At 41.1% G+C, this 16,774-nt stretch overlaps 1 protein-coding gene across 1 annotated transcript in view; it reads right to left on the bottom strand.

Annotated features, from left to right (window-relative positions):
- Positions 1-15,491, bottom strand: part of tmtc2b (transmembrane O-mannosyltransferase targeting cadherins 2b) — a 169,895-nt gene extending 154,404 nt beyond the window's left edge. The window contains exon 1 of the mRNA XM_020481051.2: positions 15,112-15,491. Coding sequence (XP_020336640.1) covers positions 15,112-15,194 — 83 coding nt within the window. The 5' untranslated portion in view covers positions 15,195-15,491. The remainder of the gene's footprint in view (positions 1-15,111) is intronic.
- Positions 15,492-16,774: the final 1,283 nt, after the last annotated feature.

Raw genomic sequence — 16,774 nt, 5'->3', positions numbered from 1 at the left:
GTATCGTGTTGCTGCAAGGGTTTTATTCTTTGACCAAGCAGCTTTTTCCAAAAATATGATTTTTGCCCAGACAAGCTTCAAGTCTTCTTCTGGCAGCTTAAGTACTTACAGTGTGCCTCATTACTTTGTTGCGCTGTAAAATGTTTCACAATGCACTGCTGCCCATGTGAAGGATTTTAATGCTGGATAATTCAATCTGCCTTTATATGTACGTCTAAGGTGATTATGATTAGTTTCTGTGTGGGTGTGTATAAACGTGTGTGTGTGTGTGTGTGTGTGTGTCAAGAGGGCTGGTAGACGCACCACATGATACATTTGGAGAGATAATCTGTTGGCTTTAACTAAATAGTCAACAAAGAGATTGTGAAAAGGCAAAGAGGGCGCTGATTAAACTCTTGTGTAGCGTGGTTCAAGTTCATCTTTAATGCTGTCCACCACAAAGCAGTAAAGCCGACAACTACTCATGGCCCGTTCCTCATCTCTGTGGGTTCCAGTGGGATGATTACAAAGCATCCAGGGCTGCTGAATTTGTGAGGCTGTCTGTCTGTGCACAGGGTCTTTTATGAACCAGTGGGCAGGGCCTGATCAGGCCAACCCACAATCACCCTGTTCCAACTGCACCTCACATATGACAATCATCTGCCCGGGCAATCACAGAGGCAATTTACTCCCCTACTACAGCAGCAGAATGGGCCAGGCCTATCCAATTTCTCCCATGGAGAGAGGGTAAAACCCGATGGATGGATGTCACCTATCTAAGTCCCCTGTCTTAAGTCTAGACACCATCTGGACAACGGCGGTTATAGCTATCTGGTGGCATCGCCAGAACACGTTCATCATGTTAAATGCTATCGATAAGGAATGTAAATCAAAAGTTGATTGACTTGCACTTGACATTTTACACTACTGTTTTGAATCAACCTATAGTGACGTGTTAGAGAGGATTTATCACTTTGAAATTATGTAAAAAAAATATATATAGTATGTTACTACACAGTAGATACCTATCCAAAAGGTTATTACTCTCCACAAATCCCCATGATTTAAAAAAAAATCCCAAATCCAGGTTTGATCACCTGAAGCAGTGCTCAGACAGTGAGAGCTCAGCGGGATAATGACTGAGAAAGTTCACCTCAGCACGGCAGGGTCACACCAGCCGACACACAGATCACCCAGTGGGAGCTGCCATCACACACCGCGCCACAGATGGGGTTAAATAGCAATAGTGTTGACAGTCACTGGGTGAGGCAGTGACCCAGAAGGAAAGGGGAGTAAAATATACCCCAGATTTGTTGCTGCTGCGTAACATGTAGCCCCAATCCATCCCTCACTTCCTACTCACTTCCTGATTATGTGCTGTACCTTGCATCGACAACACCATTTATTGTTAAAACTTGGAAGATTGAGCACATTTTGTCCAAATTTGATACGACATAATTGTTAATTTCAATGGAAATTGCGATAGAAAAATGTGCATCGTATCTAGTCAATGGTTTCCCACGGCCTAAAGGTGAACTGATCGAATCCAAGGCTAAAATGCTTCAAGTAATTCTGTGGGTTTATGCAAAACTGAAGCAATGCACAACATACTGACAACCCTCATTAAAAGTATTTCTAGCACCAAATACTGAAAGCTTCTTACTCTATGTCACAATAACATTTGCAATTTGAGCTCTTTATCGGCTGGAAAATACAGTTATGAAAGGAAGTCAACCCATACATCTGTGACTGGACATGTGCTGATCTTGTTGGCCTACAGCCCATACATCTGTGACTGGACATGTGCTGATCTTGTTGGCCTACAGCCCATACATCTGTGACTGGACATGTGCTGATCTTGTTGGCCTACAACCCATACATCTGTGACTGGACATGTGCTGATCTTGTTGGCCTACAACCCATACATCTGTGACTGGACATGTGCTGATCTTGTTGGCCTACAACCCATACATCTGTGACTGGACATGTGCTGATCTTGTTGGCCTACAACCCATACATCTGTGACTGGACATGTGCTGATCTCGTTGGCCTACAACCCATACATCTGTGACTGGACATGTGCTGATCTCGTTGGCCTACAACCCATACATCTGTGACTGGACATGTGCTGATCTCGTTGGCCTACAACCCATACATCTGTGACTGGACATGTGCTGATCTCGTTGGCCTACAACCCATACATCTGTGACTGGACATGTGCTGATCTCGTTGGCCTACAACCCATACATCTGTGACTGGACATGTGCTGATCTCGTTGGCCTACAACCCATACATCTGTGACTGGACATGTGCTGATCTCGTTGGCCTACAACCCATACATCTGTGACTGGACATGTGCTGATCTCGTTGGCCTACAACCCATACATCTGTGACTGGACATGTGCTGATCTCGTTGGCCTACAACCCATACATCTGTGACTGGACATGTGCTGATCTTGTTGGCCCACAATCCATACATCTGTGACTGGACATGTGCTGATCTCGTTGGCATATAGGTAGATGAGAAATTGTCTGTCTGGTCACAATAGAAGCCAACTTCCAAGCATTCGCACAGAGAGAACAATAACTGCATGACTCAATAAGTGAAAATGATTGCTTGACTTGAAAATGCATCCCTGATTAACGCTGTTTCAGTGACAGGCCAGAAAAGCGTGGGATGACCTTGTATTGTATGGTAAACCACTGAAATAAGAGAACACATCAGTCTCAATGACGTTCAAATCAATCCCAAGGCACATCAACAACAATAAAAAAGAACAAACGTCAATGTGTGAACAATACCAAAGGACCCCTCTCACACAGACCTCCTAGATTGCTTCATCATTCAGTCTGAAAAACACTGACGTCTCCATCCGGGCTGCACTGAACATGGTGCTCTTGACTCCACCTCAGACTCGAGAGCACAGGCGAGAAAACCCCTCACTGCTTCGCAAAAACACGACCATCTGGCTGCAGCCGACGTACGATTAGAGCGAGAGGCTTTGCACGCCTGTTGAGAGTCTGCCGTCCGTGCCTCCACGCCACTCTGGAGGCTTCCACTAATTACAGGGCACTGGGAGAGACTGTGGGAGAGATGCTCAGACTGTTGGGTTGACGCCCTTGGGCTCGCTACATTTCCACAGTGCTGGGCCCGGACTGGAGTGGGCTGGCCCATCCTATTCCACTGGGTGGACACTACAGCCAGAGCCGGAGCAAAGCAGAGCAGAGCCAGCTCAGACAGCAGTACAATCGAAACCCAACCAGGGGCAGGCCAGCCAGGGCTATTTACAGGGCAGTCAGCCTCACACAGACAGACAACCCAGATACGTTCAGGCCCTCAGCACAGGCAGGAAAGAATAAAGAAGCAATGCCTAAGACGTGTGAAGGACTACATATTTATTGTCTGTACTTCCTTCATCCTGGTAGGTACGTGGGATGTTTTGACGATTTCGCACACACACACAGACACACAGACACACAGCACTCTGGGCATATTATACGAGGCTGAGGGTGTTAGTGAACAGAAAGCTACTTAGAGGCGTGTGTCATCAAACCAAGTGATTCATTATAGTTTGAGCCACTCAGCCACTCCTTAATGTGATCCGTGGGAAAATACATAATGTCAAGGCTATTTATGAACAACAGATTACTGGTAGACAGGCAGGAGAGAACTAAGGACCATAATCTGTTCCGAACACTAAGTAATAACTCATGTTGGAAATAAAATATTCATCCTACCTCTAAGCAGTGCTTTATATCGGTGAAAATATTATTCCCACTATTTTCCACATATCCCCATTTCATCATACAGAAAATATGTACAATCCGAGTCAGACACAAACAGGTCAATTCCCAAATGCTGAGTCTAGGAGATGATAGTGGACTACAGAAAAAGGAGGACAGAGCACGCCCTGAGAGCTTCAAGTTCCTTGGTGGCCACATCACCAACAATCTATCATGGTTCAAACACACCAAGACAGTCATAAAGAGGACACAACAAAGCCTATTCCCCCTAAGGAATCTAAAAATATTTGGCATGGGTCCTCAGATCCTCAAAAGGCTCTACAGCTGCAACACAGTACGGCCCAGTACATCACCAGGGCCAAGCTTCCTGGCCTCCAGGACCTCTACACCAGGATGTGTCAGAGGAAGGCCCTAAAAATTGTCAAAGACCCAAGCCATAGACTGTTCTCTCTACTACCGCATGGCAAGCGGTACTGGAGTGCCAAATCTAGGACAAAAAGACTTCTCAACAGTTTTTACCCCCAAGCCATAAGACTCCTGAACAGGTAATCAAATGGCTACCTGGACTATTTGCACCCCGCCAACCCTTACCCCTCTTTACACTGCTTCTACTCTCTGTTAATCATATATGCATAGTCACTTTAACCATACCTACATCTACATACTACCTCAATTACCCCTACTAACCGGTGCCTGTATATAGCCTCACTACTTTATATAGCCTCACTACTGTATATAGCCTCACTACTGTATATAGCCTTACTACTGTATATAACCTCACTACTGTATATAGCCTCACTAGTGTATATAGCCTCGCTACTGTATATATCCTCACTAGTTTACAGTATATAGCCTCGCTACTGTATATAGCCTCACTAGTGTACAGTATATAGCCTCACTACTGTATATATCCTCACTACTGTATATATCCTCACTACTGTATAGCCTCGCTACTGTATATATCCTCACTAGTGTACAGTATATAGCCTCACTACTGTATATATCCTCACTACTGTATAGCCTCGCTACTGTATATAGCCTCGCTACTGTATATAGCCTCACTAGTGTACAGTATATAGCCGCGCTACTGTTATTATTCACTGTCTTTTACTGTTGTTTAAAAAAAAATATCCTTACTTATCTATTGTTCAACTACCTATTTTTTACTTAAAAATTGCACTACTGGTTAGAACCTGTAAGTAAACATTTCCCTGTAAGGTCTACCTACACCTGTTGTATTCAGAGCACATGGCAAATAAACTTTGATATGATTTAGTCATTTTGGCATTCCACTGTCTTTCCCCAACTGATGAACTTTAGAATGACTAATCTAGTGTGTCATTGACCTGAAACTTTTAGCGCTCTGGCCACCAAGTGCCACCCCACATCATCAGACTGTAGTGCTACATGCTTTGACTGCCTCCCCTCCGCTGTCAGGCCACAGCTATGTTCAGGGAGGCTCTGTCCTCAATAACGATGTCTTTCACACTTTCATACCCCCATTCTAACAACATCACAATCAGTCGAGTGCAGAGCAGCATTGATGAAGTAGAGCAGGGAACTTAATAGTCTAACCATAATCAAAACAAACCATCCAATATAGTGCTACTGTAACTCTTATGTACCATGAAGGGTACTTTGAGATCAAAGCTCTCATTTCATCACAAAATTGTCAACATTACTTTAGAAAACAGAGTGTAGTCCTAGGCTTTCTGAAAAGATTCAGCTCTGTTGCCGTCTTTCTACAAAGACATTCAGCTTGATCAATTCTCAAGGGTGACCCAGGAGAACAGCTTTATTTTCCTTCTCCTATCCTCCCCATCAACCTTTGATTCACTTCAGTGCCATTCGAAACAAAGTCACGGATGTTTTTGCAACTTAAATCCAATCACCAACAATAATGCTGACGATGCAGCTAATGCCTTAACCAGGTTGACACAACCTGCAGAGTGCCAGTAGAGGTGCCTAGGTAAAATCACTGGAGAAGCCAGGAAAATAATTGCCATATTACAACCTACGTGTTGTGATAATTCTGTTGTTAGTTCATATGCCTTGCGGACGTGATATATAGGCCTAAGGCTGAGACAATTAGAAGACTCAGTGGCAGAATCAATTTAACCACACCTTTGTTCCATCACAAAACCGGACAAGTCCACAAAGCACATTGCATGTAACAAACAGTTATAGTACATGACCTACAGCGTGGTCAAGCAAGTTAATTCATGTTCCAACATATTCACACCACGAAACAACTTTTGATTTAGAACCACAGAGAGATACCACAAGTCGGAATGAAAACAGGAGCTGCCTCCACTATTCCAGCACCATTCAACTTCAACATTTCAACATCATCAAATCACCTCTGCTTAGTCTAATACAGTGACAACTGAAATATACCAAAACAATTTAGTTCAATTAACGTAAGATAAATATGATGTGGCTGTCCATGTTACTGATTTGTGTGTGTGTGTGCTTGCAAGTAGAAAAACATGTTGACTCACCTTACTTGTAGAGAAACACCAATGCCATCCTCCTCTCTTCATGTTGACGAAACGGTCTATCACTCTGACATACAGTACACACTTTTAGTTTTTGTTGTCCTAGGATGACTGGCTTAAATACTTACTCGCTAGCTTAACTTCCTTTCATGGGTAATGATGAGCCAGCTAGTTAACATTAGCCTACTACATCTAGCTACATATATGGCCAAGATGGCGTCGCTGTGAGAGGGAGTGCAACTTTGAGGGTTAGGTGGTTAACAGTCTAATATGGGCTATCAATGTAGCAAGAAACTAATTAGAAGTTGTTTTAGCTACATTTGGCAAGTTTAGAGTAAATTTTTGTCAATTTGAATGGGAAGTACATGACGGAATATCCAAGCTGCACAGAAGATGGCAGGCATGCCAACTAGTTACGACGAGAGCCAGAGCAGCATGGATACACAAGATGCCATGAGCTCAAGCAAGAGAAAGAACAAGATGGACCAGGATGAGATCCTTGCAACCTCTTTACCTCAGACCCCAATTAAAAATCCACCTGGAGAAAAAAGTGAAAGAGGACATTTCCATGTCTGAACTTCTCTCTGTAATCCAGACCCTGACTACTAAACAAGACGCCAAAGACTCCACCATAGAGTGGGCTACCAAAGAAACATCAAAGAAGATTGATAAATTGTCAGAAACTGTCCGTCAGCTTCTCACAGTTGTGAGTGAGAACAAGGAAAATATAATGTTCCTGGAGAACGAGCTGAAGAAACTGCAATCCCAAAATAATGAGCTGTATGAGAATGTAGCTGAACTTCAATGGTATTCTCGCAGGTGGAATCTGAAAATCCAAAGTAAAGAGAGGTAGAGGACATTAGGGAAGCGGTTATCAATATCCTGGGAAAGGTGGATCTGTGCATCAAAGACAAGCTAAGAGACGTGATTGACGTGGTACATCGACTAGGGAAATGAAGATCTGATGGACCCTATGAGCCACCACAGGGACATCATCTGGAAAATGGACAAGGGGAACAAGTTTCTGGACGAGAAGAAGCTCTGCATCAAAGAGGCTCTGATACCGCAGGATCAGACTGCCAGGGAGAAACTGTGGCCGCTTATACAGAAGGCTCGACAATAAGGAAAGAAGACTGGGTTCAAGGGCCAACGCGCGTTCATCGAAAGAAGAAATATTACTGCGTAACTCTGGTGACATGACATGAACCACACTTGAACTGTGAGCACTGCCAAGAGTACATTTACTGTACTGCCACAAGTAAATGTACAATTCAAACTACAATTCATGAACACTTGCCAACCAAAAAAAGAAAAAAAAGGATGTGTTATACTGTTAACCACCTCTACCTCAGATGAGCGTAGTTTTCCGTCGGAGTAACCCTCTCAAGGTTTACTGTTTGTTTTATTGTTCACATTACTAGATTTGCTGTCTAGTTTGTGTCTTTCTTTTTTACGCAGGAGTTTGTTTTCAACTCACTCAATGTCATTAGCCTGAATGCTAGGAGAGATCTTGCAAAAAGGAAAGGCTTAGTTTCATATTGTAAATGCAGATTTTGTCCTTCTTCAGGAAACTCATTTGTGTGAAAGTGACTTGAAATTGTGAAAGTCACTGTGGGGAAACATGGTCTATCTCAGTCATGGATCAAACCATTATGCTGGTGTTTTGACACTTATTCACAAGTTTAAAAGGTGACATTCTAGAATCCACATCTTCACAGTAAAGGAGATGGGTCATAGTAACTGTTAACTTGACAATGCTATCTTCACCATCTGTAATGTGTATGGACATTACTCACATGCTCCAAATAAGACCCTTTTTGTAAAATTTACCTGAAAATTACAGGATTTAGGCAACAAATATGCTTTTCTAATTCTCTCAAGCGATTTTAACGAAACACCTGATGACTCTGCTGATCGTTTTCGGTTCAATTTTTATCAAACTCATTTCCATGTTTTACAAAGATATGAATAGTTCTGTGATACTGAATCTTTTGGATGTATTAGGGTTTAGTATCAACAGAAGTGTACGACAGGGATGCCCAGTTTCGCCCTTTTTATTAATTTTGGTAGTGGAACTAGATATTCTGAATAATGTAAATCTGCATGGATTATCCATTTTTAACAGAGAAATCAACATTTCCCAACTGGCTGACGATACTACTCTTTTTTAAAGACAAATACCAGGTCGCCCATGACCTTAATGCTATCACTGCATTCTCTATTACATCTGGATTCAAACTGAACATTTCTAAATGTGAAATCTTATGTTTATATGACTCCGATGATAAATAAAAATAAAATATTCCTGTAAAGGACTATATTAAATATTTAGGTATACGTCTATCAAAAAACAACTTAGACAACATATGAATTGCTCTCGTAAAATGAATATATATATTTAATAATTGGCTAGAAAGGGATATATCTATACTTAGGAGAGTGCTTCTGTCCAAGGCAGAGGGACTGTCTCACTTTGTGTAAACCTCATTATCTTTATTTATAAATCCACCGACCTGTAAAAAGATCAACAAGACCTTTCTTGACTTGGAAAAATAAGTCTCACCAACTAAAAAAAGTCAGTCCTCTCAAATAAAAGAGCTGAAGGAGGTCTGGAAGTGTTGGATTTTGTTGACATAAATAACACTTTCAAGATCAGCAGGTTGAAAAGATGTTTGGTAATTCAGAATCAATTTGGTATTTCCTTCCAAACAATGTGTTCAATAAATTGGGAGATCTTCAATTTTTACCAGATTGTAATTATATTCTTGAAAGATTACATGCTAAATTGGATGTGTTTCACCAACACGCTTTAATGTCATGGAAAATATGTTTCCTGCACACCTTTTCCCATAATAAAGCTCTTTTGCTGAAAAATGCAGACGTAACTGTAAGGAATAAGTCATTGTTCTACCCTACAGTACTTGGCATGAGAGGAATATTGACTTTGTTCTTGATGTTTTCGACAACATGGGTAATATTCTTTCATATGAACAATTTATAACATTGAATGAATTTATAACATTCCAATACCTTTCAGACAGTTATTTCTGTGATCTAAGTCATTTACAGTGGTCTGACTACACTAATGAAAACTCATCTTAGCTTTGGTGATAATCACAGAGTTTATCCAGAACTCAGCTTGGAAGGCGTGGCCTTCCTTTACAAATCTTGCTGTAACAAATACATAAGACAAATTTTCCATTCACGGAACAAACTCACGCCTAGAGGAAACATTTTCTGGAAAATGCTTATTCCTGACATTGTCTGGAAAAAAAGCTTGGTTGATGCCTTACAAATATTGTATATTAAGATTCTACATAAGATACATCCATGTAATTGTTGTCGAAATTTGTTGATATTGATGATATCTGCATTTTCTGCGGGGGGGGAAAAGGTGAAAATATGAATCACTTGTTCTGTGAATGTGGTATATTTTTGGAAAAACCTTGCAGAATACTCATTTACCTTTTTGAACACTACCCATGTTTTTGACATGAAGAATATAATGTGATACTATTGCAATGATCACAAGACCATTGAAATGATTTTCTTTGTTATGTTGCCAAATACTTTACACAAACAAAAATTCCAGAATTCTACACAAAAACTACAAATATTTTTTATTGAATTGAATCATCTTGTTAAGACATTAAGCATGTTGAATAAAAAATAACAATTCCTGAATCATTATAATAAGAGGGAATACAATTGTACTAGAATTTACTAGAATTGTAAAAATGTACAGTATAGATTTGTATTTTATTTACATATATATGTTTGTTGTATGTATTTTGTATTTTATTTTTTAAAGATGTGTTTTGTTAAACATGTTTGATGTAGGGATGTGATTTTTCTTTTTAATTGTTCTTAACTGGCTTGCCTAGTTAAATAAAGGAGTGGATGGATGGATACACAACATTGCAGAGTACAGACCATTCATTTTCATACAGGATTATAGCAATAGGCTGAGATATGAACTATACATACGACTCACTATGTTCTAGTGCAGGTGTCAAGGTGTGATAATGATGACCATGGCCAGATGGAGAACCAACTTCCAGGGGTGATTCTGGCACCACATAGTGGACGACTCTTTAAGGCTGGGTTGTTTGTGCAGGGAGGTGGTGGTGGTGCTGAGAGCATTGACAGTGGAAAGCCTTTGTGAGGCCCCTAGAGTCCTCCATATAAAATAGTTTTTTTGTGCTAGGCTAGCAAACACATCACACAAAACATGTAGTTAAGGTGTTGTTAACTTTAACCATGATCAACTGGTAAGTGGAAGGTGACTTAAATCAACCCGTAAAACCAGTGATCTTTGAACAGGGTTGTCCTATAGAGATCAGACTCAGCAAACCCTACATTAATTAAAGCAAGCAGAGCACTCAATTTCTTGTAGGATATATTTTCTCAAGACCACAACTGAATGTAACGAGAGCAGTGTAATTACGTATTCCTGAGCAGCAAGACTCCACAACCAGATCGATGAGAAATCCTCAGGTAGTGTTCTCAGCCAGCCTCGGTGCTTCTGGCTATGCTCGACACAGTGCCACACTGGATTTAAACTCATTAGCTGGATTAAGTCAAGGCACTTGACTTGAGGTTTCTCTACTAGTGTACAGATTTGCTTTCTGAATTTCGAGAGGAGGATTTACTAAACATTGTGATTAAATATCCATATTTGATTCCTTGCTATTTTCCTTGCTATTTAACAACATGGGTTGTTAAGTGCACAACTTGGCCTACATGTAGCTAAAAGGTGTAGACAACAGAGACTGACATATGACACTATACACTAAGTATACCAAACATTAGGAACACCTTCCTAATATTGAGTTTCACCCCTCCCTTTTGCCCTCAGAACAGCCTCAGTTAGTTGGGGAATGGACTCTACAAGGTGTCGAAAGTGTTCCACAGGGATGCCGGCCCGTGTTGACGCCAACGCTTCCCACCGTAGTGTCATGTTGGCTGGATGTCCTTTGGGCGGTGGACCATTCTTGAAACACAAAGGAAACTGTTGAGTGTGAAAAACCCAGTAGCGTTGCAATTCTTGACTCAAACCGGTGCGCCTGGCACTTCCAACAACTAAGCAAGTTCAAGTCCAGCAGTCATTTGAAAAAGTAAGAACATTTCAGCGAGACAACTCAAAGGCGAAATCCATTAACGCCAAGATAATGGAATTCATTGCCCTTGACAATCAACCGTTCTCTGTTGTGGATGATGTTGGCTCTCCTCGAGCCCCGGTACACACTACCAAGTAGGCGCTATTTTTCAGATGTTGCCCTATCGGAGATACACAGTATTGTTGAATCGCACATCCACAAGCTACTTGCTATGGGCGTCACTACTATTAGCTTCATGACTGACATTTGGACCAGCGATGTCAGCCCCATGAGCATGCGGAGTCTGACAGCACAGTGGGTCGACGAGGATTTCGTACTGAGGAAAGCCATATTGCATGCTCAAGAATGTGCTGGTTCTCATACCGCTGCTGCCACTTAAATGGCATTTGAGAACATGTTTAAAACTCAGAAAATCTCCAAGAACAATGTACACGCTGTGCTACGTGACAATGCACGTAACATGACAAAGGCTTTGGAAGAATGCGGAGTTGCCAGTTTGCCATGCATGGCACACATGCTGCAACTGGCTGTGAACTAAGGTGTTTTGGCCCAATGCAGCATATTTGACACAGTGGCAACTGGTTGGAAGATAGTGGGTCATTTTAAACACTCACAGCTCGCATACAGCCGCCTGCAAGCAATACAGGAGCAGCTTGGAGTGAAAATGAAAAGGCTTTTGCAAGGCCAGATGGAACAGTACTTTCTACATGATGGAGAGCCTGCTGGAACAAAAATGCGTGCTTGGCGTGTACGCAGCCGACTATGCATTACCTGCAACAATCAGTACAAACCAGTGGACGCTCATTGAAAACATGAACACACTCCTAGCTCCATTCGACCATATGACTCGAGAAATAAGCTCTTCAACTGCGTCTGCAGCAGACGTGATACCCTCTGTCATGGCATTGAAACGCCTGTTCAACAAAACTGCCGACACAGACCGTGGGGTTAAAACTTGCAAAAGTACTCTACTTAGACGCTCTGAACAAGCGATTCGGTGGCATTCTCTCTGAGCCTCTTTACTGTGTCACCACCATGCTTGATGCTAGGTACAATGACCACTACTTCGATGCAGACAAAATCAGGGTTTATGTGAAATGTTTCAAACACAGCTGGACAATATGGAAATGGACACAGTGACAGTTTGCACCGAAGAAGAGGACCCATGACAGAAGAGGCCACAAACAGACAGGGATGAAATGTCACTGCTTGACATGTATGATGAAATCCTGGTTGAGAATGAAACGACTGAACAAATGAACAATGAAACAGCACAGCAAGTAAGTGAAAGAACTAGGTTTTGATTATGTTTTACTGGTAATGGGGACATACGTAAATGCCAACAAAATAACCTTTTGGTCAGTATGCATCTCTGTGAGAGAGAGAGAGAGAGAGACGCGTTTTATTTTCATTTTCTGTTACTACATCGGCCAACATTTGCCATTGTTGATCTATGCCTAATGATCCTTTGGCATGCAAGAATAACTCAATATGTTGTATTAAATGTACTAACCCCCCCTTCCCCATTATTTGCAGATATTAGCATACCTGACATAACCTACTATTTCTAGGAATGAAGATGCACTTGGATACTGGAGAAGTAACAAGCACCGTTTCCCTTCCTTAGCTAAAGCTGCGGGCAAGTATCTTGGTGCTCCCTGTAGTAGTGTGGACAGTGGGAGGCTTTTCAGAGCAGCTTCACACATTGGAGACAAAAAAAAGAAACAGACTCTTGTGACAAAGCCGAGCAGGTCCTCTTTGTGAAGAAAAACCTCCCCCAAATATTAAAATTGAAAATGGGCAGTCATATTGTAACAAAGCAATGTAGAGTCACTGGGGAAAAAGTGTCCTAGGCTTTTCTGTTGTTCATTCATGGCTGGTATAGGTCAAGACTTTAGTTTAATTTAAAACAAAGCAGTTGGGTTTATTATTTTTTTTTATTTTTTTTCATAAATGAAAGATGAGATGACGTGTTGTAAATTTGCTCTCATTTCACTAGTCAAGTCAGTTGAGCACATTTGAAAAGTTGAAGTTGAGCCATTTATAGCAGTTTATGACAGCCTAGAGACAGTACTAATTTTCAAGCAGTTATAGCTCAAATTATTAACTGAATTATAGTTTCAACCTATATTTCTTTCAAATAATTTTTAAGTTTCTTCAAACAGTCAAGATTGGTTAGTAAGAAAAGCCACCAAGAACTTAACCATCTTTGAAATGCGGGGCAGATAAAATATTTGTGTCATGAATATCTGTTGTGGAATAAAATACATTCATGGGATGTGTCATTTACAAGTTATTGAACAATCTGTTCTTAACTGAACAAATGAACATATGACACTTTGTTTCAACTAGTTAACTGTACTAGAATGCTTAAAAAGCTGCTAAAGTGTTAAATATCGGTTATCAGTATCAGGTTTTTTGGCAAGGAAAATATTGGATATCAGTATCGGCCCAAAAAGTCATATCGATGCATCCCTATTAAAAATCCTTCTTTAGCTTGTCTCCTCCCCTTCATCTACACTGACTGAAGTTATTGAACAAGTGACATCAATAAGGGACCATAGCTTTCACCTGGATTCACCTGGTCAGTCTACAGTATCTCATGGAAAGAGCAGGTATTCTTAATGTTTTGTACACTCAGTGTATGTCCTCTAAATCGTAGGATATTTTACAACCTCTATTCCAATCATAATGTAACCGAATGTAACATATCATTCTAAATGGAGTGTCACAGATTTACGTACAGAATAATACAAATTGCCCTGAGACCACCCTCCAATTCTGCATGTATCAAACCAGTAATAAAATATTGAAATGTAATATAGTGTGATTTGCACTACACTATCACTCGTTAAATCAATCAACCAAGCTATTATACTGAAGCCATTATGTTTAACTGTCCAAAAGTATAGCAGCCGTTGGTAAAATAAAACTGGGAAGGTGTTGTGTTAAGATCTTCAGCCCTTACAGGTACTTAAATCTGTTTGGCACAATAAATTATCAGGCCCGGGAGAAATACTATTTATCTGGAGGCACAACAGCCGGCGGCAGACTGCACTGAACGCATTTCCACTTTTTAGGCAGTTCCTTTTTTAATGGAGAATTAACCACATTAAAATGTATCAATATGTTTTAGCCTGCCTAATGAAGCGCACTGGTCTTATTTGATGTCGGTCCTATCGCCTATTTAAAACAGGGTTGTTTTATTTCCTTCGTTTGGGATCATCATTCACCATTGTCTGTTAGAATAATAATATTCAGAAAATATTATTCACCCGTTTCTGTGGACCGTACAGCCCCTAACAAATATGACCGTGTCATACATAGTATCGCTGTTTAAGACGAGACGTGGCCGTGATAATGGTTTTAATGCAGTGCTATGTACATGGTGCTGCCTCATGCAACTATTAGCATGGCATTATGGAGTTACAATGTATCACATTACTCCCCTAATCATGTTGTAGCGTTCAGTTCATCTCGCCTGCAACTATGTATCATTGGATCCTCTCAGGTCTCAAAACTTTGTGCAGTGACACTGTACTGGCAAGCAAGTGCCTGCTGTTTACCGAGACCTTGCAGCCAACAGAGAGAACTGACAGAAGTCACCCTCCCTCTGCCCGCCATTCCGTACGCTACCGCAAAATGTGGTCTAGAGATGTTAAGACATATTTTACAATGTCAAGCAATTCTCTACCGCTATTAAAAACCACTGTATTCGCTGACAGTAGGCCTACGGGCAGCACAGCAATGTCATTCATTCATTCATGTACCTGTCATCGTAGCAGAAATCGGCGCCCAGAGTGTTGACATAGAGGACCAAAGCCACGGCGCTGCAAACGAATTCTGCAATCATTTCTCAAAAAAATAAACAAGGAAAGAAAACGAAGAACAGTGGAGATATATTTCAAATGCTATCTATATTATCTCTCTCTGTCTTTGTCAAGATGCCTCTGCAAAAACAGATATTCCAATTCCACATCCTCGCAAAGTGTTGAAAGTGGATAATCCAGGCAGGCATCCTCCCTCTAACCCATTTTGAGCTAGAGGAGGACAGCTATGATCCGACACGAAAGAGAGCAAACAGCCAGCATTTACAGTGTCTCTGACTGCATTTGCACGCCTTTCCTACAAGACTGCTCGTGTGATTCATAGTGGTCCGGTGGATAAACGTCGTGATTGAGCCGCGTGTGGCTTAAAGGATCTTCTGCGCATGTGCGATGTCCCTCCTCCTCGCAGTGAAGAGAAGAAAATGATGCTGATGATTTGAGGATTAGGCTAGTGCTGCATGATGGGACACCTCTTTATTGCCAACTGCTGCCAATTTCTGTATCCACATTGCCTTTCTATGGGTAATCTAGCCATAATTACAGTATATAGCCCCTTATGAGTGTAAATATGTCCATCTCGGTGGAGCAGTGACACCAGTCCCACCAGTGTTTTCCTATTTTCCCCCTCGGGAGAACTCTTTGTATAGGCCTATACAGCATAGTGTCATAATCTGGATTTAATACAAGCAGTAGGGTATAGCAGGGTTTCCCAAACGCAGTCCTGGGTGCACATTTTGGTTTTTGTCCTAGCACCACACAGCTGATTCAAATAATCTATGATGAGTTGGTTATTTGAACCAGCTGTGTAGTGCTAGGGCAAAAAAACAAAACGTGCACACAGGGGGGGCCCCAGGACTGAGTTTGGGAGCACCCAGGGGGTGCCCCAGGACCGAGTTTCACTCTCCAGGCATACAAAACACTAGGTTTCACCTGTGCTCTGCTGCAACCAATTTTATATATACATATAATGTAACCTAATTCAATAGAACTACAGGCCCAAAATGATGCAAAATGTTATTTATTTAGGCTTCAAATGTCTGTTGATTATTGGATTATACAATCTGAAATGGCATAATGTCAGTCATAACATAATTACGAATCAACCAAAACTAGATTTTTAGATATACAGTTGAAGTCAGAAAGTTACATATACTTAGGTTGGAGTCATTAAAACTCGTTTTTCAACCACTACACACATTTCTTGTTAACAAACTACAGTTTTGGCAAGTCGGTTACGACATCTACTTTGTGCATGACACAAGTAATTTTTAGAACTATTGTTTACAGACAGATTATTTCACTTATTATTCCCTGTATCACAATTCCAGTGGGCCAGAAGTTTACATACACTAAATTGACTGTGCCTTTAAACAGCTTGGATAATTCCAGAAAATGGTGTCATGGCTTTAGAAGCTTCTGATAGGCTAATAGACATAATTTGAGTCCATTGGAGTTGTACCTGTGAATGTATTTCAAGGCCTACCTACTGCGAAAAGTGCAAATCAATCCCAGAGCAACAGCAAAGGACCTTGTGAAGATGCTGGAGGAAACAGGTATAAAAGTATCTACATCCACAGTAAAATTAGTCCTATATCGACATAACCTG

This window comes from Oncorhynchus kisutch, linkage group LG4, assembly GCF_002021735.2.
Source record: "Oncorhynchus kisutch isolate 150728-3 linkage group LG4, Okis_V2, whole genome shotgun sequence".
Lineage (NCBI taxonomy): Eukaryota > Metazoa > Chordata > Actinopteri > Salmoniformes > Salmonidae > Oncorhynchus > Oncorhynchus kisutch.
This window is presented reverse-complemented; position numbering and strand designations above follow the sequence as displayed.